This window comes from Podarcis tiliguerta (genome assembly GCF_965153285.1).
Source record: "Podarcis tiliguerta genome assembly, chromosome: 14".
Classification (NCBI taxonomy): domain Eukaryota; kingdom Metazoa; phylum Chordata; class Lepidosauria; order Squamata; family Lacertidae; genus Podarcis; species Podarcis tiliguerta.
Genome location: NC_139547.1, coordinates 4,739,913 through 4,766,026, shown reverse-complemented (window position 1 = coordinate 4,766,026; position 26,114 = coordinate 4,739,913). Strand labels below are relative to the sequence as shown.

Below are 26,114 nucleotides of genomic sequence, written 5' to 3'. Positions count from 1 at the left end.
TCAGAAGGTCGGCAGTTCGAATCCCCGCTACGGGGTGAGCTCCCGTTGCTCGGTCCCTGCTCCTGCCAACCCAGCAGTTCGAAAGCACGTCAAAGTGCAAGTAGATAAGTAGGTACCACTCTGGCAGGAAGGTAAATGGCGTTTCTGCATGCTGCTCTGGTTTGCCAGAAGCAGCTTTGTCATGCTGGCCACATGACCCAGAAGCTTTACGCCGGCTCCCTTGGCCAATAAAGCGAGATGAGTGCCGCAACCCCAGAGTCATCCATGACTGGACCTAATGGTCAGGGGTCCCTTTACCTTTACCTCCCTCCTCTTGCTGCAGTTGCCAAAATTGGTGGTCTAGAAAAAAATTACTTGGGGCCCATATCAGGACCCCAAAGTGGGGACTGGCAACCCTGGTCTGTGTGCTCGTGTGCATGTCATGGAGGCCTTATGAAGATGTAGAGGCCTGGCCAATGCAAAGCAAAGGCTGTTAGTGTCCTCTTTTATATACCCACTTTCAATTTTTTTGATGGGGAAAGGAGCCCTAACGTATGTTAAAAGAAATGAACAAGATGCTTATAATATGGTATGAGGAAGCCAAATGGAATATTCAGTGCCCAAGACTTTTCCCTAGGCAGCAACTGTTTATTTTCATTTATTTCTCAATTTCTCAAACACCTCAGCCACTTGGAAAGGAATGAAATTTCCAAAATTTCAAAAGCCAAGGCATGCCTGTGGGCTGGGCCAAAGGAAGCTCAAGCAGGTACACAGAGCACTAGACAGGGAGTTAAGTTTTGCCCTGGGTTCTAGTGCACTCCCTTCACCTTGCCTTTGTCTTCTAGCCACTAGCTGTAAAATGGGTACAATTTTGATGGGGCTATGGTTGAAGTTCTTGGGGAGCTGAAAGTCAAAAATATTGTACAAATAAACATGTATTTTGTGATATACAGTAGCACTGGTCCAAAAATGAATATAAAATGAAATTTATTTGTCCCATTTCTTTAATAAAATGTGGAAGGCAATGCAATAAAAATAGCATAAAACAACCAATCCTGGGTGCAATAAAAATGATTGAAACAACATCAAACAAAACAAGCAACCAATTAATATCAGCAAGGAGTGTCAATTTCCACCCTGTTGAACAAAACAATTGCACTGAGATTTATTACAATTTGAAACCCAATTTAAATTAGAGTGCCTGAGGGATTGGGGGTGGGTGGGGATGAATAGGGTCGTCAACTCAATAAAATAAATCTCCTAAAGCAATTCTGAGCCTCAGTCCTTGTTAACCTGGTGCCTTCCAGGTGTTTTGGACTGCAATTCCCATCAGCCCCAGCCAGCTCAGCTATGCTGACTGGAGCTGATGGGAGTTGTAGTCCCAAGCAGCAGAGAGACAATATCACTTTACTCAGAATCAAGTCCTACTTTATTAAATGAGCCTCACTCACATGTAAGAATGTGCAAATGAGTGGAGCCAACGGGGATTAACTGAGTGATTAATTTTGTAAGTCAAGAGTTTGAAAGCCAAACCAACCAACCAACCAACCTGCTTACATTGTGATAGAAGAGGCATTTGCTCCTTTGACAGAGAAAAGGGAATGCTTCTTTTTATGCAGTGCTTTTTAAAATAAACAACTGAGATAAAAATAATATTTGTAAAAGCTGGATCAGTCAGGGTACTTTCACCTGATCAATTAGGGACTTTTTTTCTAGTGGAATAAAAGCTTCTAGTAATAATAATTATTTATTATTTATTTTACAAGTACTACTTGGTAATAGTCTATATGAGCAATGTTCTGGGAGTGTCTTATCAGTGGCTGAACAGGAGACGGTAGCATGATGTGGCTGCAAAAAATGGTTTATGGGATTTTCAGCAGCATTAATAAAAGTTTAACTTGAAAGTCAGAGTTGTCCTTTATTTCACATTAGTCAGGGCTCATCTGGAGTATTGCGTCCAGCTTTTGGAATGAAGATGGAAAACGTCAGGCCTCTGAAGACATGTTGAAAAAATGGAGTGATGCAGGATGAGAAGGAAGACAACATGTAAAGCAGCACTCTCTGCACACAACATGTAAACAGCAGCACTGTTGCTATTCATAACTCCTGGACACACTACTGCTTATCAGGCAGACACGATACTTGCCAGCCTGCCTGCCAGCCTGTTGTGGTCAGGGGAAACAGAAGCCCCGTAGAACACCCTTCCCCAGCCTGAGGCTGCCCATATTGGAGGAAGCCCCCATTGGACGATTTGCAGTGCCTCGTCACAATCTTGGATTTCCATGAAGAAAAACCCAAGCGGCCAGGAAAAGTGAGCTTAGTAGTTGCATGTGGTGGGAAAGGGAAGCTCTAGGGGTTAATGTGGGAGAAATGGCTGGGAGGGTTGCATAGTTGAGTGAGCAGGTGTACAGCCCTGTGTGTGTGTGTGTGTGTGTGTGTGTGTGTGTGTGTGTGTGTGTAACTAAAGTCCTCCAACCTTTCTCCAATGAAAACAGAGACATCTTATTCCATGATGATGATGATTTTATTATTTATACCCCACCCATCTCACTGGGTTGCCCCAGTCACTCTGGGCAGCTTTCAACATATATAAAAACATTATAAAACACTGAACGTCAAAAAAACTTCCCTATACAGGGCTGCCTTCAGATGTCTTCTAAAGTTTCCATAGTTACTTATCTCCTTGGCTCAGGGGTCACATAATTCCACATCCTAAGGAAAAGTGGGGCATTCTGGGATCAAATCAGAAAGCGGGAGAGCTTCTGTAAACCCAAGACTGTCCCTGGAAAATAGGGATACTTGGAGGGGCTGATATACATCACTACAATTTCCATCATACTGACTGTTGATCACGCTTGCTGGGGTTAATGGGAGCTAGAGCCCCACAAATATCTGGAGGGCACCATGTTGAGGAAGGCTAGCCAAGGCATTTGACATGAAACATACCCAACAGGGTGTCCCACACAAGAAGCCAAGTATTTATTTTCTGCTGTGGCTCCAGAGGGCAAGGTGAGATCTAAGAGCTTGGGTAGATTTGGGTTGAACATTAGGTGAGACTTCATGAGAGTGAGAGTGGCTGGCCAAGGCTCTCTCTCCTGGGAGGCCTATGAAAGAGAACAGCTTGGGAACACATGGCTCTGGATTCCCTCCATGGAGCAGAGGGTATGGCTAGCCAGGATACAAGAAAGCCTACAACTCTATGATCAACAAGCCTTATCCACAATGGCCATGTTCTGCTGCCACAGTCAGAGGCAGCCAGTATACCTCAGAACAGGGCCAGCCTACCCATGAGGCAAAGCGAGGCAGCCGCTTCAGGCCACAAGATCTACATATGGGCAGCGTATCTTGCCTCCAAGGAATGCATTGTCCACTGTTGTCATTGCTTTACTCCTCCCTTGTTCCCAAAGTAGATATTTATCCCCAACCTCCTGTTCCTGATGTAGGTCTTCACTCACCTGTTCTTCCCTGTCGGGTGGAGAGGGCCATTTTGTGGTTTGCCTCAGGTGCTAAAATATCTTGGGCAAGCCCTGCCTCAGGATACTGGATGCTGTTGCCCTCAGGTCCTGCCTTTGGGGTTCCTCTGGAGCATATGGTTGGCCACTGTGGGGACTGGACTGATGATCTGATCCATCAGGCTCTTCCTATGTTCTTATGATTCTGTGATAAATTAATAGCAATTAATTGCTCTCCCAGCCCCACCTGGAGATGTTTTCAAGAGACTGGCCTTGGCACCTTCTGCGTGCAAAGGAAGTGCTCTCCAGTGGAGCCGCTACGGCTGCAGCAGCTTGGGACACCTCTGGACTGGAGCTGCCCCTCAGCTTCTTGCTGGAGTAGAAAGTGCTTTCCCAACAACATGGTGTCTGGGGTTTGGGGTTCTTTGTATTTTTTTGTTTGCTGATGCGGTTCCTTAAAAAAACACACCCTAAAGTGAAATATAAATGTATTAAAATTAAAAAAACAACAACAAAAGAACAAGAAAACCACTATTAGTATAAAAGCAAGAAAACAACTATGATTATTATTGTGATGATAATAATGGTGCTTCTCGAAGCCTATGACAGAAACAGGATTTTGTTGATGGGTCTCAGAGACCCGGGAGGCGCCCACCGCCCTCCAGCAGGGGGCGTGCTGCCAGCCCCCTCCCTTCGCCTGACGCTAGGGGGCGGCAAACAGCTGGAAGGCAGAGAGGAAAAACTGAAGCGGGCGAGTGCGCGGGGCGGGGGACAGAAGAAAGAGGCAGCGGCGGCGGATCTCGCGAGGCCCCTGAGGAAGTCCCGCGAGATCTCGCCGACTCTTTCCCTCCCCGCGTCATGTTTCCTCCCCTTTGACAAGCTGCTGCCGGAGAAGCAGGAGAAGCGGGGAGGACGGGGGCGCCGCTGCCGCTGCCGCCGCCTCACGGGACCTCCCGCCGCGGGTCCCGCCAGCCTCGCCCGGACCGCACCTTGGTAAAGGGGTCTCCTCCCGGCGCGCTCCTCGGCGTCCCCGCGGGCGCCCGCGCTGAGGGAAGGCGAGGCCTGAGGGGAGGGGGGAGGGGCAACCGCCACCGGGGAGGGGCGGGGGGAGGGGAGCCCCGCCGGGCGGGGAGGGAGGGGCCCCGCCCCCGCGGAAAGGGAGGGGGCCGGCGCGACCCCGCCCGTCACCCAGGGGACTCCCGCCCCGGAGCCTCCATTTGGGCGCCTCCCCCCCATTATTTGGGGCGCTCCTGCCATCGACCTCTCCGTGACGCCGCCGCTGCTCTTCATCTCGCTAACTATCTCTTATTTATTATTATGATGCTGGTGTAATAATAGATCTTGGACTCGGCTGTTCTTACGGCAATTCCGCCGCCGTCGCTAGTGGTCTTATTTGTGTCAGTGCCATCCATATTACGATATTGCTGCTGCTGCTGCTCTTGCTGCTTGATTGTTATTGTTATGTGTGACAGTGCGCATAGCAATTTGCACAGATCTGTAAGCAACGTTACACACACACACGACCCTTTCCCCTCCCTGTAGGCCCATACAATCTGAAATCCATTGTGAGGGAGAGAGGATGGTTTCTAGGGCTGAACAGGAGCTTGTTGATGCCTTCTTCTGTTCTGTTTTCTCAGCAGTAAAATCCCTGCCTCAGCTTCCTGTCTTGGAGCCTAAAAAGGCAATTTCCTTAACCACGTGGAGTTATTCTTGATTTTTTTCCTTTCCCCTTTTTAACAGGCTACATCAAGTGTCCCGTAAGGGGTTGTCTGAAATAAAAATCACAAGCAAAACCTGCAATTAGGCCCACATCAGTAAATGCACCCCAGGATGTGTTGAGTGGTGGCATGTGGGTCTGCAACTTTTGCTTCTGATGGGCAGTTTGGGTGGCTCATCTAGCCATGTGCATGGAGTCGCCTGGGCTGGGGGATGGTGGGAATCGCTGGCCAGGAGGGTTTGTGTGCATCTTCCCACAAAAGTGTATTATTTTGCAGTGGTTAATCTGAGATGCTCTCACTGTGAAAGCAGAGCACTATAATTGCACCCATAAAGATATAATGAAAGAACAATAAGTGATCCACCCTTGAACAGCTCCTTGAAGTGCCCCATTACAGTCTCCAAGCCTTACTGCAGCTGGTAGTAGCTCCTGTGTGGCAGGGAGGCTTTTTAAACGGGTGGGTAGACTTGAGGTTATTCAGATCTACTTTGTTGTTTACTTGAACCTCAAGTTCCACCAAAGCCAGTTGAAAAGACATACAATTAGAGTTCAAAGAACAGGTTGCTTTTGAGAACATTCTGGGCCTAGGTACCAGAAATGAACTGAACTCAGTCATTGACTCCTGGTTTATTCATTTCTGTGGCCTGAGATAGGAAAAGAGGCATTGTTGTTAAAACAAATGGGAGTCAGAAGTTCTCTTGCAAATCACCCAGATATCTACCATCCCTGATTTAATCTGGGTCTTTCCAGCAAAATTGGCACACCCCCACCTGTTGCTATAGTCCGTTGTGTGCACAGGATTTCTCTGTTGTTGGATATGTGAAGTGTGAAATATCCAGCTGTCAATTTGTTGTGAGCTGGCCTTCATTGCTGAGGACCTGTTTGTTATTCCACAGCATTACAGAGCAAATATGGTGGCTCTTTTGGCTAGTTCTCATCTTTTTCCAGGAATGCAACTGCTGTGTTAGATGTGCCCAGTGTTTTTTTTTCTAAAAAAAATGTTTAGGGGGACTCTCATTTTCCTACTCATATTGAAATACTGCCCCTCAATGAGACCAAACTTCACAACATGTTTAGTGATGTGCATACCCCTGCGCCCCCCAGAAAAAAAGCACTGGATGTGCCATATATACATTTGTTACTTTTCTAATTTTCTCCTGTACACATCACTGGGCCTTACATACCTGTTTGGTGTGAAATGAAACATTAGAGTTGTCCAACACAAAGCTGTAACAAGTGTTATGGTGTCAGAAAATTGGCAAGAGAGGTTATTTTTCTTGTGTGTTCCTATGATAGTCCTTCATAATATTGTGAAGCTTCTTAGTATAAATAGCACAATTATGAATTGGGTTAATATTCCCAGCTTATTCATATACAGTATTGAAGGTTCTTTTCTAGGCTATTCTGTAGTTGCAAGCCTTTTTGTAACAAAGTTAAGTAACTGGAAAATAACTTCAAGTACCCCCATGCTGGCGCTGCATATTTAGGAACTGGACTCAGAATTTTGGGCACCGACATTGCCCTTACCTATGTACAAGCATCATAACTATATAGGTACAAAGGCAATCAAAGTCCTGGGACATTTCCTCTCCTCAGATGACCTTAGGCAGCTCCCAAGTCCCTCAGTGATATAGTCTTTTCTTTGTGGTTTGATTAATTCCCATGTCTCATACAGAAGAATGATCATAAGGATTGCATGCATGCTTGGAATTGTCACATTGAACTTATATTCCATATTCCATGCAGACAAGCATAGGATCAGGTTCTTTGTAACTTATTTCAGCTCATAAATGAGTAGTGGATACCATGGATTTTACTTTGTGAAGAAAATGAACGCTTTATTTATCAAATAGCAAACTTTACAAAGGCAAGAGAAACAGTATGTTATACTGCATGTAAAATCAGCCATATTGTCCAGTACGATGTTATGGATTTAGTGAAACCACCACCAATTTTTCTCATTTCAGTTGTTTAAACTTTTTAAGTGGATTTGTCTGTCTTCCATGTCACTTTAAACCAGGCGTGGGGAACCTTTCACCCTCCAGATGTTGCTGAACTACAACTCCTGACAGACCCAGCAAGTAGGGCCAGCAGCCAGCTATTGATTGATTGAGTAACTTTATTTATACACCACTTTTCCACAGTGTGCTGTGCCCAAAATGACTTCCAACAGATATCTGGAAATGAATAAAAATATTTATTAAAAAACACCCAGCAGACATCTACTTATTATCAAACACACATGCACTGTTATGATAGGATTTAATCAACACGTAGGGGGCCAAAGGTTCCCCAAACCTACTTTAAACTACAGATTAAGTTAAACAATGGTTTGAACTGAATAAAGCAATATGCTGTGTATGCTGCACACACCACATACTGTACTTTGGGGACTGATTATGATGGGGTTTTGGTCACAACATACCAACTTAAGACCAGTGCTTTAATGATTAATTCAAACTTGGTCTATTGTGGTGAGGATATTTCTTTACCTGTAAAGGGACTATATTGACAGCTTGATACCAGTCTGATCTGTGCACTACTAGTCTTCTAGCTAACCATATTTCTCTGGTACCATGCAAATATTTTGGACCACAACAAGCCATGCCCCAGCATCATATGGCTGTGGTGGCTTGAGCTAATGAGAATTGTAGTTCAAAACAGCTGGAGGGCACAAGGTTGGTGAAGGCTGCTCTGAATGAATATTTTTTTCTTATATAAATAGGAGGGATTTTGTTTTTAAAGAAGTTTGCTAGTGCGATGCTTGATTTAGGCTCAGGCTCATTGGTTACTTGCTAACATCTCTGTGATCATATAACATATATATGGCCTGGTTTGCACATTTCCCTGAGCTTGAGCATGGCTTAGCAAAAGTATGTGGGCTCCAGGAGAGGAGATCCTGACTGCTTGGCTTCTCTCCCATGAACTAAGTCCTAGTTTGGCTTAGTATGTTGTCCAAACTAGGACTTATGATTTAGCTGTTCCTGACACACCACAAACTGTAAATCATAGGACAGATATTGGTTACAGTTTGTGGTTAGTTTTGGAGAGAGCTAAACCATGAGCCTTGGACCACACACTAAGCCAAATGATGATGTAGCTCAGCATAACAGCAAAATGACTGTGGAGTAACTAAGCAGCCACAATCTCCTATATGGGAGCACAAGTGTTCACACTAAGCCGTGGTTTAGCTTAATGTGATGTGCAAACCATGGCATTGTTTCTAGATTGACAATTATTTGTGAGGTTGCTGGAATGTTGTGTCACCATAGTATGGTTTAGGGCTCATCCAGACTTCCTTTTTTATGTGTTTCTAGGCCAACTGCCGCCTGTCTACCATGGCTGCCTCTTGTGATTGATCCAGTGTCATTGAACAAGTTGGAACGTTTCCAGGCAACTCTAGTAAGAGTGTTCTTTTCTGGAACATTGGAGATGCTGTACAATAATACAGTGATACCTCTGGATACGCAGACCTCTGGTTGCATATCCTTCAGGATGCGAACACGGCATACCCGAAAGTATTTTTCTAGGTTTCGCCAGGCGCACGTGCGCAGAAGCGCTCTATCACACGCATGCTCAGAAGTGGCATCTCCGGTTGCGAATTCCTTGGGATCCGACCGGAGCTCCGGAACAGATCCCGTGCGCAACCGGAGGTACCACTGGATTTAAAAGAGTCTGCATTGCCCATGTTTGTTTGCACTTGTGGCACAATCTGTTGCCTCTGCTCAGTAGTGTGACATTTTGAATGCACCTTTGTGTTGGTTATGTAAAGTAGCATTAAATAAATTAAAAAGGGGTCTAGAAACCTGTGCAGTTTATAAGTAAAGGGTTGCCAGTTTTTATTAACTGAATTTCAGGGCTCTTTGATACATGTGGATTAAAAATGAAACCTGTCAATGCTTAAGAGAAGGGACTATAATGTCTAACAGCTAAAGTGAAGGTATGATAGCAGAATATGGAAGGTTTCAGGTTCAATCTTTGGCATGTCCCATTAAAGAACTGGATGTAGTAGGGCTGAGAGACCTCTTCCTGAGATGCTGGAAGATATATTTTCCTCAGGTTAGGTAGTGCGGGATGAGATGAGATGGATAATAGTCTTGGTAGATGTCTAGTGTCCATTCTGCAAGTATAGGTGTTTATGGCTGCCACTGGAAACCTCCCCCTCCATCTCCCCAATTTGAGATGGGTTTGGAAACTCAGCAACCCTATATTCTGTCCCTTCAGTTATGTTCCATGACCTGCTGGCTGCTGTTCTTCTAGTTTTCTTTTGAGTTGAAGAAGCACCTTGAATAATGTTATAATCTTGTCATTGAATGAACAACAGCCAAGTGCCTTTATTGAAATAGATGTAATAGTATTTTTATATAAGCCAGAAGTTCAGTATGTTCTAAACAAGTGATAGAGCAGTCAACAGACCACAATGACAACATTTTTTTCTTCAAGCTTGTTAAGAGAGTGTCTGTGTTTAACAAGGAGCTGCTGACAACAGTTAAAAATGGACATATCTTTAGGGGCTGCTGAAGTGTTTATTTTTCTTGCTCCTCTCAAAACATCCCTGTGTTTCTGATTTTGCATGGAGAGTATCTCCAGCAAATTTATTTTCTAAGCTTCTGGAGAAGTGACAGAGCTTTTGTCAGCTTATCAGCATACCGGATTCTAAATAAGTGTTTGTTTTGCTGGTGACGACAAGGGTTCTAGAGTCCAACTCTTCTGTGGTGTGAGCAATTGTGAATCCTTGAAATATTCACACAGCTACCACTAGAAGCTTGGATATTTCCAGAATCACAAAACTGATTTTATTCGCTTTTCAGTTTTTGTCTTTGTCTGTTGCATGAGTCTCACATTAGAGAAGGACACAGTTTTAGGAATTATAAGCAGCAAAGCAAGATAAGATTATGTTGCTAGTATACCCCTCTTTCAGTCCTCCCTGGTTGTTGCTGGTGGTAGGACTGTGATTTGTTCTAGGGTAGCCAGTTTGAGATGGTGTATGAGACTGATTGTCTGACTGCTTCAGTTTGTTGAGACTTGGGGACTGTGTGCCTCAGCTTCCCTGTTGACTGTTCTTCAGAAAATGCTGAATGGTGTTCTGCAGTTATGTCTCCACTGTGTTTGAATGTTCACAAGTGTGATCTTGCCTCCAGAATTTACAACTCCCTTCTCTTGCAGGGGCCCAATTAGCGCCATTGCCTTCTGTTAAGAGTTTGGGTGTAATCCTTGACGCCTCCCTTTCCATGGAGGCGCAAGTTACAGCAACAGCCAAGGCCACATTTTTCCACCTCCGCCGCATCAAGCAGTTGGTCCCTTACCTTTCCCGCCCCGACCTGGCCACAGTGATCCATGCGATGGTCCTCTCCAGGCTTGACTACTGTAATTCGCTCAACGCAGGGCTGCCCTTGAAGCTGTCCCAGAAACTCCAGCGGGTACAGAATGCTGCAGCAAGGCTCCTCACGGGGTCTCTGCCATGGGAGCATATTCACCCAGTGCTTTTCAAGCTGCACTGGCTCCCGGTGGAGTACAGGGTCAGGTTCAAGGTGCTGCTTTTGACCTTTAAAGCCCTTCGCGGCCTAGAACCCTGGTACCTACGGGACCGCCTCTCCTGGTATGCCCCACGGAGAGCCTCAAGGTCCATAAATAACAACACCCTAGTAGTCCCAGGCCCTAAGGAAGTTAGATTGGCTTCAACCAGAGCCAGGGCCTTTTCAGCTCTGGCTCCGGCCTGGTGGAACGCTCTGCCTCATGAGACCAGGGCCCTGCAGGATCTGATTTCTTTCCGCGGGGCCTGTAAGAGTTGTTCCGCCTGGCCTTTGGCTTGGAGCCAATTTGATTCCCTCCCTCTCTTTCTTTTTTCTTTTCCTTCTCCTCCTCCGATGAGGCTACATTTTAATATTTTAATGTTCCATTATTTTAATGTTGTACTTTACTTTTGTTTTAAGTTGTAATCATTCATCTTGTTTTTATTATTGCTTGTAAGCCGCTCTGAGCCCGGCCTTGGCTGGGGAGGGCGGGGTATAAATAAAAAATTATTATTAAATTAAATTATTATTATTATCTGAGTGTTACTATGTTGTCATTGTTCATGTGAATTGGCCCTGAGCAGAGCAAAGGAATGCTGTGGTTTGGTGGTGCCTGGACTTTACGTCTAAGGGCTGTGGTTGGAGCAAGCTTTGGGTTGTAGCCTTGTACACTGGGGCATGACAGATTTAAAGTTTGTATTCATTCACATTTTGGGAAGCTGTTTTGTTTGTTCGTCAGCAAAAGGCAAATACTCCCAGAGAAGGTGAACACTCACCATCTACTTCAGATGCATGTTTCAAGCCTTACAGTGTTTAAACAAGAAGCTATAGATTCTGTAGTAGGACTTGCAATTTTTTATTAAAATGTATAAAGTATAACAAAAGTAATACAGTAACAGTAACAGCAGTAACAATAGGCCTTGCATTGCATTTAGATATTTGTGAACCAAAATTTTAAAAACGTGGCAGCAAATATTGGCAGTTGTGTTGAACACACAATTGATGGTGGTTCTTGTATGCTCCTATAGCACAACCCATGTAGATGCAGAGCAAGATAGCAAAAAAGACAGCCTTGTCTTGTATTTATGGCCTAACTGTGAGCTCATGCAGATACTTATGGCAAAACTAGATGATTAGGAGAAAGTGTTGATGCATACTTGGTTCTCCTACTCTGATTATGTCTAGTAAATCTCAACATGTGATGTGATGTCAGCATGGGATGTGAGTCCTATGTGGGAAGTGATGCCATCGTATCACAATCACACCTTTTGCTTTCCTAGACTTCACTAGAGGAGCTATGGGATTGATGCTTTCAGTTGTGTGTTTCCTTTATTGTCTAGTTCACCCTTCACCATCCTGATGTCCTCTAGAGCTCCTAGTAGACTGGAATCCAAGTCTACCAAAATGAAATACTAACTGTATGCTTGTATTTTTAAATATCACTTTCTCCTCTAATGTGTTTTTTTCCTTAAAAATAATACTAATCTTTGCTCACTTATCCCGATGTATAGCTAACTATACACACACTTCTTTGTCTTTGTTTTCCTTAACCTTTTATTCATCAAGTAATCTTATTTTTGTAGTAAACAAAGACTGATGGTCTTTGTTTAACTAAGCCCCCCCCCCCCCGATAAATATACTCAGAAGTATGTTCTGTTTGCCACATTTCTAACATCTTTCTTGCACAGAAGATGGTTTGCATTTTATAAATAATGGCTTATGATCTAAGAGACATGATACAAAAGGAAAAAGGAAGAGGGAGGGAAGAGGAATATAAGCAGGTACAGGCACCAGCTGTTTCATACTGTAATGAAGTCATATAACTAGGTTGCTGCAGGAGACAGTTCTGTGGCAAGAGGCTCTTGATGGCAATTAGTCCTGGCTAAGCTTGCTGGAAAGGTCCTTGTCATCAGTGTTCAAAATTAACCAGTTGCCAGTTGCTTTCTGCGACTCAGGAGTAACCCCTGGTGACCAAACAGAGATTTCCAGTTGCATGGTTTGCTACCAAGACCACCTCTGGCTGGGAAGGAGATGTGCTGAGGAAGACAGAACCTTTTTATTGCTGTATGATTTGCATAAGTAAGTAAACTGAGAAGAAGCTCTTTCTCAGAGTTAAATGGATTGCAGTGGCAGTGGAGAGCAGAAAGGGAGATTTGGCTGATTTTCACCCCTCCTCTTAAATCTCAAACTTTGCAGATAGAAACACATTGTGGTTTGCAAACAAATGGATTGTTTCTCTGTTGCGGAGGTTGGGGAGCAGGAAGGGAGACCTGGCTAATTTTCATCCCTTCCCTTCAGTCTTTTTGTGAGACATATTGTGGTTTTACTTGTGATGCTGATTCCTATGCTGGCTGATTATTTAAGGCCTGCTAACGGTGACCTTGCTTCTCAAAAGTGAAATGGCTCTAGCAGTAAAGCAGTGCCTCTTTTCTTGCTTAGCCTTTTATTTAGTCTCATAATAATATTTTTGCTGGATTGCTTGGAAGAATAAAGGTTGGATTCATCTTTTTTTAAAAAAAATAGGAATGCAGGTTGAGCATGGGGGTGGGGAGACCACACTGGAAATTATGACAAAAAGGAGGATGGGGGGGGGGGAGGTTTCCCTTCCTGTGTATCTCATTTTGAAATTTGATTTTGTGTATCTGATGGTGTATTTGGTGTGTAAATCGAATAAACATTATTGTGGTGTGTAAGTCAAATAAACATTTTTATCTCTTGAAATAGATAAGAAACACTTTCAGGTCTAGTTCTTTGTTCCAGTCTTGCCCGTGAGTGAGATTTAATAGATGTGGGTTTTCTGCTTTGTGAACCCAAGTCTGCAGCATGAGACAGAACATCTTCCTAGCCTTTTCTGGAGATGAGTTAGCAAAATCTGCTGATGACACCAAGTAGTTCGGGGTAGTTTTTAACTAAAAGAGGCTGTGAGGTGCTCCAAAACCAAAAGGATCTCTCCAAACTGAGTGAATGAGTATTAAAATGATAAATCTGATTCAGTGTTAACAAATGTAAAGTGATGCATGCTGACATTACGTATATGCTATTGAGGTCTGAGCTGCCAGTGACTGACCAAGAATGAGATCTTATACTCATAGAGGATAGCTCAATTAAGATGTTGATCCAGGTTGTGGTAGTGGCAAAATGGGTGAATTATAGTTATGTGACTTTTAGGAAAAGGATTGAAAACAGAACTGGAAATACCATAACAAGCCTATTGTGCAGCTGCACATGGAATACTGTCCAATTCTGGTCACTACGTCTCTTAAAGGATATCAAAATGCTGGATTTTTAAAAAGAAATGGTGGAGCATCACCAGTGCTATTTTTCTAGAAAAATAGGTGCCGGAACTCCCCATGAACACCTCCCTCGTTTTCTTAGAATGGCAATGGCACCTACCTGAGAGGTGCCGGAACTGTGTTTCCGTGAGTTCGGCTGAGCATCCTACTTTTTTAAAGATTTGCTTGAGAGCTCCTGTACCATTTACAGGGAAATGCTTTCCTTCACAGAAGTAAAATTGATCTATAACTTTGAAAATAATCGCTTTATGCCTTTCCAACTCTACAGGTCTATGATTCTGTGTGGGCATGAATGGACAGAATGAGACTATGTCCCTCACTGGCAGCTCTACTAATCACAGAAGCTATGACTTTGCATACTGAAAGAAAAAGGTTCTCCACCATCACCACCATATTTCACCATGTAATTGTCACATTTCAATGCTGATTTTTCTTTCAAAAAATGGGGGGTGCGACAATTATGTGCTGAATTATCAAAGGACACCCTTTCTTGCTGGGGAGTGAAAGAAACAAACCCTTTCTCACAGCCAGGAATGATAACACGGGGGGGGGGGGGGACTGGGTAAGAGCAGCATCAGCAACTAGTGAAAATAAAAAGGAAGAAATAAGTTGTTTTTTTTTTTAAAAAAGGCACCCCCCCCCACCGCCCTGCAAAAAAACCCCTCTTACACTGCAGCACAGCCTAGTGGACCTGAGAGCCACTTTCCTGACAAGATGCTGGAGGTTCAAAGACAGCAAAGGCTCCCTTGGCAGACGGGGAGGGGGAGACACACAACTATCCTGTCAAAACAACAAAGTACATTACCTCAAGCGTAAGGCAGCCATTACATAGGGAGATGCTCCTGTCGTTTACCTACAAATCCCACGATTCCCAGAGGCTGCAACTCCCATGATTCCTCTCGAGTACCCTCCTATTTTTAAAAAAAATATCCTTTAACCACACCTGCTGGTGTGCAGTTGAACGTTTTAATATGGTAAATTCAACTAAATTCAACCTGCGAGAGGCCCCCACTTGTCTTGTTTATTCCTCCTGCAATGATTATGCTTTGGGATAAATTTTAGGGCCAGAAAGAGGGGTGTGACTATTATGCGGTGAAATACAGTAATAAATAAAGAAATAGATTATTTTTATTATTTATTTATTAATTTTATTATTTATACCCCACCCATATGGCTGGATTGCCAGTGTGGTGTAGTGGTTAGATCTGGGCAACCAGGGTTCAAATCTTGTCTCAGCCATGAAGTGTTACTGGGTGTTACTATCCTATACATGCCTAAATTTAAGTCCTACTGTCCTCTTTTTATAACTTGTTTTGCTGTGGCTTGTTACAACCTTCCAAGTACCACAGATTGCAAAAAGAAAAAAGTAAATTCTGTGTTTTAAAAGAAATTGTCTTTTGTGCACAGCATTTATTCAGTCTTCAGCTAGATACCCCATATTGTCTTCATTTGCTTTGTAATCCTGTTTTTTAAAAAATTGTTGTGGTGACCATAACCTAGGTTGAAGGTGCCATTTGGCTCCTATCTTTTATATCTCAGTTTCTAACCCTGCTTGTCAGTTTCTAACCCTTCTAACTTGGACGTTTTGGCTCCTGAACACCACAAATCCGGAAGTGATTGTTATGGTTTGCGAACCCGAACATCCGACGGGGCTTCCGCAGCTTCTGATTGGCTGCAGGAGCATTCTGCAGCCAATCAGAAGCCGCAATTTGGTTGTTGAACAGACTTCCAGAACAGATTCCGTTCAACTTCCAAGATACGACTACAGTGATTTTTCTCATCTAGTTCTGGCCATGAGTTGGTTAGATAAGTTGTAACAAAGAGTTCACAGGCCTTGGAACTTCCTGTGCCAGATAGCAAGGGTGTCCTGCGCATGTTTTGAACTACAGAGCCCATCACCCGCCTTGTACTATATGGTCAGAACTGACTGGGACTCCTGAGAATTGCAGTTGAAAACATCTAGATTAGGGAAGGTGGGAAAGACTCAGAGGGACAGTGTGGTCATAATTCTTCCTATTTTATCCACTGTGTGACATCTCCCTGGCCATTATGGATAGAGTTCTAGGCAGCTGGGTGTGGTTCAGCTTGGCTGCTTTTCAGCATTTAGAGATGATTGTGTTTATATCATTCTTTTCCAGTTTTTGTGTGTCTGCCTTTTTATGACTTCTGATTTTCAGCAGGAAATCTCTATTATGGTACAGCTCAAATATTCGATTGTAGTTTTCTGGTTTGCTGAAGTTATTTCAAATATTTATTTGCTAGATGGCATTCTCTGGCTAGATGGTTCTCTGAAACATTTGCCATCTTTTAACATTGTATATTACAATGCAAAAACAGATAAAAGAAAAAGGACAGCCTTAGTATCATGTAGTCCTTCAGGTCTAATATCTTCCTTCAGTTTTCTGAAATATTAGACTTCTTTGATTTTGTCTCCCATACACTGTCACCCCCACTCTCCATTACACAAAACAGAAATGAGGTAATGAGGCTTGTCCAGGTTGAACTGTTTGAGGACTGAATTGCAGATTTCTTACCGCAGTGTTGCTATAGCAATGTATGTGACTGTTGTTCATCCTGCAGTAAGCTTCTCATGACAAGTGTTGGTATGCAGGACACACAGAACACAGGAAAAGGAGGCTAATGTTGTGAGACTGTAAAATAAGTTGCTCTGGTATTGCTTCCAGGTATTATGTAATGTTTTTCTTTTATATTATTTTGTGTGTGCATAGAGCAGTATACAGACATATATATTGTAGTTAAATCTTTTGATGTCTTATTTTTCTAACTCTACAAAATCACTCTGATAGTTGAAATGCATGCTGGGATGCATAATAATAATAATAATAATAATTATACCATGCCCATCTGGCTGGGTTTCCTTAGCCACTGTGAGGTTTACAGCATATATAAAACATAGTAAAATATCAAACAGTAAAAACTTCCCGATACAGGACTGCCTTCAGATGTCTTCTAAAAGCTATGTAGTTATTTATCTCCTTGACATCTGAAGGGAGGGTGTTCCACAGGGCGGGCACCGCTACCGAGAAGGCTTTCTGCCTAGTTCCCTGTAACTTTGCTTTTCTCAGTGAGGGAACCAGCAGAAGGTCCTCGGAGCTGAACCTCAATGTCCGGGCTGAACGATGGGGGTGGAGATGCTCCTTCAGGCATACTGGGCCGAGGCTGTTTAGGACTTTAAAGGTTAGCACCAACACTTTGAATTGTGCTTGGAAGCATACTGGGAGCCAGTGAATATCCTTTAGGACCGGTATTATATGGCCCCAGCGACCACTCCCAGTTACCAGACTAGCTGCTGCATTCTGGATTAGTTGTAGTTTCCGAGTCAAATGTAGCCCCACGTATAGTGGATGGCAGTAGTCCAAGCAGAAGATAACCAGAGCATGCACCACTTTGGTGAGACAGTTCGCAGGCAGGTAGGGTCTCAGCCTGCGTACCAGATGGAGCCGGTAGACAGCTGCCCTGGACACAGAATTGACCTGCACCTCCATGGACAGCTGCAAGTCCAAAGACTCCCAGGCTACGTACCTGGTCCTTCAGGGTCATGGTTACCCTGTTCAGGACCAGGGAATCCCTCACACCCACCCGCCCCCTGTCCTCCATTTAATGGGAGGAGGTAGTTGTCTTGTTGGCTCCAGAGAATGTGAAATAGGCAATGTAGGCAAAGCAGGGTCTTCAAGGGTTATTTCAAGGAGCCTTGTATCTGGATATGACCAAAGGTTCATCTTGGCATATTGCCATAGTGATTAGTAGCCATTCATAGTCTTCTGGGGAACCTGTTCTTTTAGCACATGTACAGTGGTGCCTCGCAAGACGAAAAGAATCCGTTCCGTGAGTCTCTTCGTCTAGCGGTTTTTTCGTCTTGCGAAGCAACCCTGTTAGTGGATTAGCGGATTAGCGCTATTAGTGGCTATTAAAGGTTTAGCGGCTATTAGCGGCTATTAAAGGCTTAAGGGATTAGCGGATTAGCTGCTAAAAGGCTATTAGCTGCTTAGTGCCTTAGAAAAAGGGGGTGGGGAGCGAAAAAAAAATCGCAGGAAATCGCAAGACATTTTCGTCTTGCGAAGCAAGCCCATAGGAAATTCGTTTTGCGAAGCACCTCCAAAATGGAAAACCCTTTCGTCTAGCGGGTTTTCCGTCTTGCGAGGCATTCGTCTTGCGGGGCACCACTGTATATAACTTTGAAAATGTCCCTCTGCCTCCCATTAAAAACAAGGATTTAAGCCACCCTTATTGTCACATGTTGGCATAGGAGGCTCTGGACTAACTTGGAAAAATATTTCTGTGTTATGCAGTTTTCTGTTTTGTTTGAAAGCTTGCTAACTTACATCAATAGAAATTTGATTTGGTAATAGACCTTGCTCTGTCAGTTTGTATTTCTTAATTTTAACCAGTGTCTCCTGGTTGTGGTAAAAGGTAAAGGTACCCCTGCCCGTACTGGCCAGTCTTGACAGACTCTAGGGTTGTGCGCCCATCTCACTCAAAGAGGCCGGGGGCCAGCGCTGTCCGAAGAAACTTCCGGGTCACGTGGCCAGCGTGACATCGCTGCTCTGGCGAGCCAGAGCTGCTCACGGAAACGCCGTTTACCTTCCCGCCAGTAAGCGGTCCCTATTTATCTACTTGCACCCGAGAGTGCTTTCGAACTGTTAGGTTGGCAGACGCTGGGACCGAACAGCGGGAGCGCACCCCGCCGCGGGGATTCGAACCGCCGACCTTTCGATCGGCAAGCCCTAGGCGCTGAGGCTTTAACCCACAGCGCCACCCGCGTCCCTGCGCCACCCGCGTCCTTGGTTGTGGTAGGAAGATGGAAAATGGAGTGGTATTCACAACAATACTTACTTCTTCTTTCTTCCTTTTTTTAAATAGAGCTTGTGATTATTGCACCCCATCCTCCAACTTTTGTTGATTAGTATTGGTGAGGTTTGGAAAAAGTTAGCACATTGCTATTCTGCCATTTGGTAACTATGGTTTATAAACCATAGAAAGATAGATAGATTGATAGATATTTCAAAGGCTAGGCATGTTTAGGGCATTTTGTGTATATATCTGTGTCAATGTTAGGGCATCTGTGGCCCTCCAGATGCTGTTGGCTGGGGCTGGTATGAGTTGGAGTCCAGCATGGACAAGGATCAGGAACATAGCTGTCAATGTTTCCTTTTTTAAAGGGAATTTCCCTTATTCCGAATAGGATCCTCACAAGAAAAGGGAAAGTTGACAGCTAGGATCAGGAATGACAGGAGCCATAGTTTCAACCATTCAAAAGGTTCCCTATTTTCATTTTGTTTTAACATGTAAAGGTAAAGGTAAAGGTACCCCTGCCCGTACGGGCCAGTCTTGACAGACTCTAGGGATGTGCGCTCATCTCACTCTAGAGGCCGGGAGCCAGTGCTGTCCGCAGACACTTCCGGGTCACGTGGCCAGCGTGACATCGCTGCTCTGGCGAGCCAGCGCAGCACACAGAATGCTGTTTACCTTCCAGCTGGTAAGCGGTCCCTATTTATCTACTTGCACCCGGGGGTGCTTTCGAACTGCTAGGTTGGCAGGCGCTGAGACCGAACGACGGGAGCGCACCCCGCCGCGGGGATTCGAACCGCCGACCATGCGATTGGCAAGTCCTAGGCGCTGAGGTTTTACCCACAGCACCACCCGCGTCCCTGTTTTAACATGTACCCAGTCCCATATTTTCATGTTAAAATATCAGATTCAAAAAAGGAATGATAAATCTCTTAGTGGGCTTTTATTTTAGTAAACATCAATTTTAAATGAGCCAGTTATGCAAGTTTTGAAAAGCTGGGAGTAGATAGAGAGCAGGCAAGATATCTGTGACCAGACAGTACATCCTTCTGACTAAATGCTGAGAGAACCTGCAGGAGGATGTAGGGCTCTGGCACTAGATAAACACATCCAGGGCTTATTTCTAATAGGAAGCAGGGTGGGGCTTCCTTTAACAGTATTAAAATATTTGTTTCTTCTCCTGGGGTAATAGTAACAACAACAACAACAACAACAACAAGAACAACTTCACTCCCTTCATAGGGTGAATGAGGTCCTTTATAGCAGGAGGTTAGCAAGTAGCAGATTTCCGTGGAACTTTCGCTAAACAAGTTAAGCCAAGTGTCTTGGTGATTTGGGGCTCCAAAATCAAAAGGGAACAATTTTCAGGATTGCTTGAAAAATAAGTGCTTTTCTCCATTTGCTTGCTAAATGGAAAGAAGTCATTCTCTAGATAAGTCTTCAACAGCGTGGTGTCCTTCAGATGTTTTAGTCTTCAACTCCCATCATTCTCAGCTAGCAAAGGCTGTTGTAATTGATAGAAGAACCTTAGGAAGAGGTGGAAAGGTCACCTCTCGTCATGTGCAAGCAGGTAGCAAATAAAAGTATTCCGTCTCCAGCAACTCTTTTGTTTAATTCCGTTATGGTAAGCTGTCATGACAAAAATAATATAAAAATAAAGGTAGTACTCCTTTCAGTGTATATTGCATTAACTACTGCTATCATATTATGGTTAGCTGAAGGAAATCAAAATAGAGCTAAAGTAATAGTGGTTGTTGCTATAATTTATTATTTTTATAGCACCATTGATGTATATGGCACTTTGTAGGGTATCAAAAGCAAAAGAACAGGTAGCGGATCCCTTGAGTCTCTTAGAATCTGGATTTGACAGTGGAGAAGACAACTGAGAGGAAAGGGGGCATGTGCAGTGGGATTATATCAACAGTCCTTAATTCAGGGAGAACAGTGGCATGTAACATAGACCCCTTTCTCTTCAACTTTAAATAAGCGTTAAGCAGATAATTTATGGACCTGTGTCCAGTGTTGATCTTTAAAAACTGGATTTTTGTACTACGCAATTGTTTGTTTAATAAATATCTTCTCTTCTATTTGTAGGACTAATGGCAGGTGAATAAACCAACATGGCAGCCATGGTTCCACCAGTGAAGCTGAAATGGCTTGAACATCTAAATAGCTCTTGGATCACAGAAGATAGTGAATCTATTGCTACAAGGGAAGGAGTCTCCATCTTATATGCTAAATTAGTCAGTAATAAAGAAGTAGTACCATTGCCTCAGCAAGTTCTCTGTCTCAAAGGACCTCAGCTACCAGATTTTGAACGGGAGTCCTTATCAAGCGATGAACAGGACCACTATCTGGATGCCCTTCTTAGCAGCCAGCTGGCTCTGGCTAAGATGGTGTGCTCAGACTCTCCATTTGCTGGAGCACTTCGCAAACGTTTGCTGGTGTTACAACGCATCTTTTATGCACTTTCTAATAAATATCATGATAAAGGCAAGGTGAAACAGCAGCAGCATTCTCCAGAAAGCAGTTCGGGGTCAACAGACATCCATTCCGTTAGTGAGCGGCCAAGGTCAAGTACAGACGCGCTAATAGAAATGGGGGTCCGGACTGGACTGAGCCTGTTATTTGCACTGTTACGGCAAAGCTGGATGATGCCTGCTTCAGGACCTGGTATTAGCCTTTGCAATGATGTTATCCACACTGCGATAGAGGTTGTGAGCTCTTTGCCACCTTTATCTCTAGCTAATGAAAGTAAAATCCCACCAATGGGTCTGGACTGCCTGTCTCAGGTAACAACATTTCTTAAAGGAGTAACGATTCCCAACTCTGGAGCAGATACTCTGGGACGGAGGTTAGCTTCTGAGTTGCTGCTTGGCTTGGCTGCTCAGCGTGGGTCACTTCGGTATCTCCTGGAATGGATTGAAATGGCACTAAGTGCATCAGCCGTGGTCAACACAATGGAGAAGAACAAAATGCTGCATACGCAGGAGGGGATGATCAGTTTTGATTGTTTCATGAACATATTGATGCAAATGAGGCGGTCATTGGTATGTATGCAGAATGTATACTTCAAATTGATTTTCTTAATTCTTGGCTCTTACTTCCATTAACACAGTGGTGCCCAAACCTTTTTCAAGGAGGGCCAGATTTGATGAAGTGAAGGGCCGTGAGGGCGAACCAAAGTTGTTGCGCTTTTTTTAGGATTGAATTTTTTTTTTTTTATTTTTAGGGTTGAAGTTGTTGAGGGTTTTTTTGAGGATTTTACCCCATAAACTGCCGAAGGGGCCGGATTAGGCCCCCGAAACGGACTTTGGACATGTCTGTGGTAGAGCCTTTGGCCATCAAAGGTGTGCTAAAGGTGGGAAAGGAGATTGCAGAGGAGCTGAACGGATTATTTGCATCTGTCTTCAGAGCAGAAGACTCGCGAGTAACATAAAAGTAATAAGGGTCGGACGGCGACTCACCTCGCAGGCGGTGCGCCATCCCTTTGGCCCAGGTGAGGCGGCGGCGGCGGCGGCGGCTCGGCGACCTCCTCGCCCGTCTCCTCGGCGACCTCCTCGCCCGTCTCCTCGTGAGGGAAATGCGGCGTCGGTGTTGGGGCGCCTCTGGCGGAGCAAGGCCGCTGGCCTTTGCCTTCCCCTCCGCCTTCCTCCTTTTCACCACGCCACCTGCGCCTCCGCTGCCTCCCGTTCTCGGCAGGCCCTCCCGGGCGTCGGGCTCTGAGGGCAAAGGCCCTAACCCTCAGCCCCACTCCACCACGCCCATCTGCAGCACAGGCCCCGCCGCCGCGCTCCCGCCAGCCGCCCTGGCCGCTTCGCCCGCCTCCTCCTCGCGCTCGAAGCCCGGGTTGTCCCGGCTCCAGGCCTGCCTCGAGCAAGACGAGAGCGGCGGCGAGCAAGACGAAGGAGGAGGAGAAGGAGAAGAAGCACCGACGACGACTCCACCACCGCCGCTGCCCGGCGGGTCCCGCAGCCGCCCCAGCTCCAGATGCTCTAGGCTGCCGGGAGGGCAAAGTCCCGCCATGGCCCCCCGACCCTGGACGAAGGGCGCCGCCGCCTCAGAAATTTTCTCTCAGGCCGGCCGAGTAACGGCGCGGGAAGGGAGCGCCTTCGCTTTCTCCACCGCCCGCCTTCCAGCCCCCCATCCCTGCCCACAGCGCACCGCCTCGCAGGGGGAAGCGGGCAGGCCGGGCTGGCGGCTACACGGGGCACATGACGAGGTCTGGTGGGCCGGATTCGGCCCGCGGGCCTTGTGTTTGACACCCGTGCATTAACAGATTCACTGCATCATTGAGATTTATAGAAGTTTTGGAGTCCCTGTGTGCCTGGATTGGCATGAGTTATACTTAGGGCTCATCCAGACTGCATTTTATGTCATGTTTCTAAGCCCAGGTGCATGCATTAAAGCTCTGTGTGTGAACGTGCCCCCCCCCCCCCCGTTCCAGTGTTTTCCCTGGGAAAACCCACGTTTTAGTGCTAAATTAAAGTTTAATTGTCTGCTCCATTCTGCTCTGAAAATTACACTTGTTAATTCAAACCTGTGATTCCCTTCACGGTACTATTTTAAAGATCCAACAAAATTGTAACTAACTTAAAAATGTTGGTAGTAGGGCTGCAAATTAAAGGGTTATTCTTAAACTATGAAATAATAATGGTAACCCACATACTGTGTAGTTTCATTGCTTGGGGAGACGGGGACTCAATTGTGGCTTTATATTTTCTGTGAGATACTGGTTGGGAATAGGGAATGAGATCACACTCAAAGGGCACTTCCATATGTAGGCCCAATTTTCACTCCCAATATGAAGATGTTGGGCAGACTTAAACAGAAGCATCCAGTGGCTTGAGCAAGTGGTTGCAATCCTTTCCCCCCTTCCTCATATGTACACATTTTCAACTCTGACATGCCCCTTTGTTTTGAAATGTTTGTCAAATGGCTCACTTTTCTTTGTGAGTTTCTTTCTTTCTTTCTTTCTTTCAGCTCAGTGCATGGATAAATGTCTTCAACAATTGGAGGGGGATGTGTAATCTTATACAACCCCCCAGTGGTTTTAAAGTATGCAAAACTTGTGAAGCAGATTTTATTAGTAACTGGCTTGTTTTTCATTTTTCAAAAACATAAATTAAACATCTATCTTGGGGTGTTTTTGTTCTTTGCCTTTATTTTACTAGCAGGAATACTTCTAAACTGCTCCTTTTGAGCAGCTTGGTGTATTTGGTGTATAGTTAAAAGCCTGACCTGTGACCAGGGGACTCTGAGCCAGAAGCTTCTGGGTAGCTTTAGCCCATGCCACATTGTGTGTTTGCCTTCACCTTTGTCTGTCGTGGGGATTTTATAACCTGTCTTAAGGATGATGGCAGGAATGTGCATATGCTTATTTCAGCACTTGAGAAAGTACCAAGAAAGTAGTTGTTTTGAAGGAAACCATGTTCTTTTTGGTTTTATTTAGGGAAATCGTCTAATCTTATCATAGAAGATAAAATAACTGTGTGCAGTGACATTATTTCCTCTGTGATGTTTTACTTTGCAGGGCTCGTCTGCTGATCGAAGTCAATGGAGGGAGCCAACAAGAACATCTGAAGGTTTATGCTCTCTTTATGAGGCAGCTTTGTGCCTCTTTGAGGAGGTATGTCTATCTAACCTTTAATTAAAGAGTAGTTTCTTTCTTTAAATCTGCATTCTTCAGATTGTGTATTTCTCACTCCTTTGGAAGTATGAAAATAGTCACACTGATGTTGTCCCAGTGCTTCCATGGATTTCTACCCTATATTTTGTCTTGCTGTTCACCTGAATTTCTGTCCCGCCTCTATCCAAGGCTCAAAGCATTTATTAGTTTAATAAAAGAGTAGCAGAATAAAAAAAATATATAAAAGGAATTTCAGAGGTGAGGGCAGTATCAGAGAACAGCTGTTGATGTGCCTGTGCTGTTTGATTTGGTCAGGAAGGTGCTCTTGGCTCATGCTGAGGACTGCGAGGAAGCAACGGAGTACATATGTGACTCCCCATCTACAAAAGGGAAGCATGAAGTGGAAAGCAAAGCAGCAGATCACAGAATTATAGAGTGAAAAGGAACCCCAAGTGCCACCTAGTCAAAGTGTTGTAATATCTTAATTTCCCATCCTGGACTATCATATTTAGTTTTGTGATCAAGAACACAGAGAGCCTGGCTGCTGGATCAGCCCAGTGTCCTGTGTCCTGTTTTCACAATGGCCATCCAGATGCCTCTGTGAAGTCTGCAAGCAGGACCCGAGGACAGTAGCGCTCACCTCACTTGTGATTCCTAGCTGCTAGTCTTCAGAATACTGTATGTAATTTACAGATTGGACATGTAGTCCCATTTGAATCTAGACTTGGTGCTTGAAATAAAGTGATAACATGATAGTTGAGCACAGCATTCCTTCTGTCTCTTGAAATGTATTTCTATTTTGCTAGGTTTGTCGCATGGCTTCAGACTACTCTAGGACATGCGCCAGTCCAGACAGCATTCAGACGGGTGATGCTCCTGTTGTTTCTGAGACCTGTGAAGTGTATGTTTGGGGCAGTAACAGCAGCCACCAACTTGTGGAAGGAACACAAGAGAAAATTCTTCAGCCCAAGTTGGCTCCAAGTTTTTCTGATGCTCAGACAGTGAGTGACTGGGGCTTTTGTTTGTATGTGTGTTATTGGTGTAGTGAAAAAGAAGAGATGAAGCTTTCACTGTTGAAAAACTTTGTATAACACTGCCAAATGTGAAAAATGCATGCTACAAGTTTGTGGTTCCTGAGCTATATATGGATCCCTTGTTCTAAAAATTAAAATAACCCTTTATAGGCAGTTCTAAATAAATTATTTTTAATGTTCTCTAATTTTCTTCCCACAATAGATTGAAGCCGGCCAGTACTGTACATTTGTAATATCTACAGATGGCTCTGTTCGAGCTTGTGGCAAAGGCAGTTATGGCAGGTTGGGATTGGGCGATTCCAACAATCAATCTACACTGAAGAAGCTGACTTTTGAGCCTCACAGATCTATCAAAAAGGTGTCATCATCTAAAGGTTCTGATGGCCACACATTAGCATTCACAACAGAAGGAGAAGTCTTCAGCTGGGGTGATGGTGACTATGGGAAATTGGGCCATGGAAATAGCTCAACGCAGAAATATCCAAAACTTATCCAGGGCCCTTTGCAAGGAAAGGTATGCTTACACAAAGGAACTGAATGGCATTTTCCTTCTTTCATAGTGTTGCTTTGGAGACTTCATGTGTTTTAAGGTTTCTTGTTATCCATTTTTGCCTTTGTCCCTTATTGCTGTGGACCATGGGGTGGAAACAGTGGAGTTCTCTCCTTTCAATCTACAGGGAGGCAGAAT

The 26,114-nt window shown here is 44.5% G+C and overlaps 1 protein-coding gene and 1 long non-coding RNA gene across 51 annotated transcripts in view; one reads left to right on the top strand and one right to left on the bottom strand.

Moving 5' to 3' along the window:
• The window catches only part of LOC310664289, a 258,524-nt gene that overhangs the window by 72,665 nt on the left and 159,745 nt on the right, over nt 1-26,114 (bottom strand). The window lies entirely within an intron of this gene.
• HERC1 (HECT and RLD domain containing E3 ubiquitin protein ligase family member 1) overlaps nt 4,263-26,114 on the top strand; it is a 111,750-nt gene continuing 89,898 nt past the window's right edge. For 46 of the 50 annotated variants that reach the window (XM_083412901.1, XM_083412902.1, XM_083412888.1 and 43 more), the window contains exons 1-5: nt 4,263-4,424; nt 20,858-21,813; nt 24,297-24,392; nt 25,199-25,393; nt 25,629-25,940. In XM_083412901.1, the coding sequence (XP_083269027.1) occupies nt 20,884-21,813; nt 24,297-24,392; nt 25,199-25,393; nt 25,629-25,940 (1,533 nt within the window). In that variant the 5' untranslated portion in view covers nt 4,263-4,424; nt 20,858-20,883. Of the gene's footprint in view, nt 4,425-8,465; nt 8,551-20,857; nt 21,814-24,296; nt 24,393-25,198; nt 25,394-25,628; nt 25,941-26,114 lie in introns of all 50 variants that reach the window. The other 4 variants (XM_083412899.1, XM_083412898.1, XM_083412900.1 and 1 more) reach the window with 2 other exon arrangements.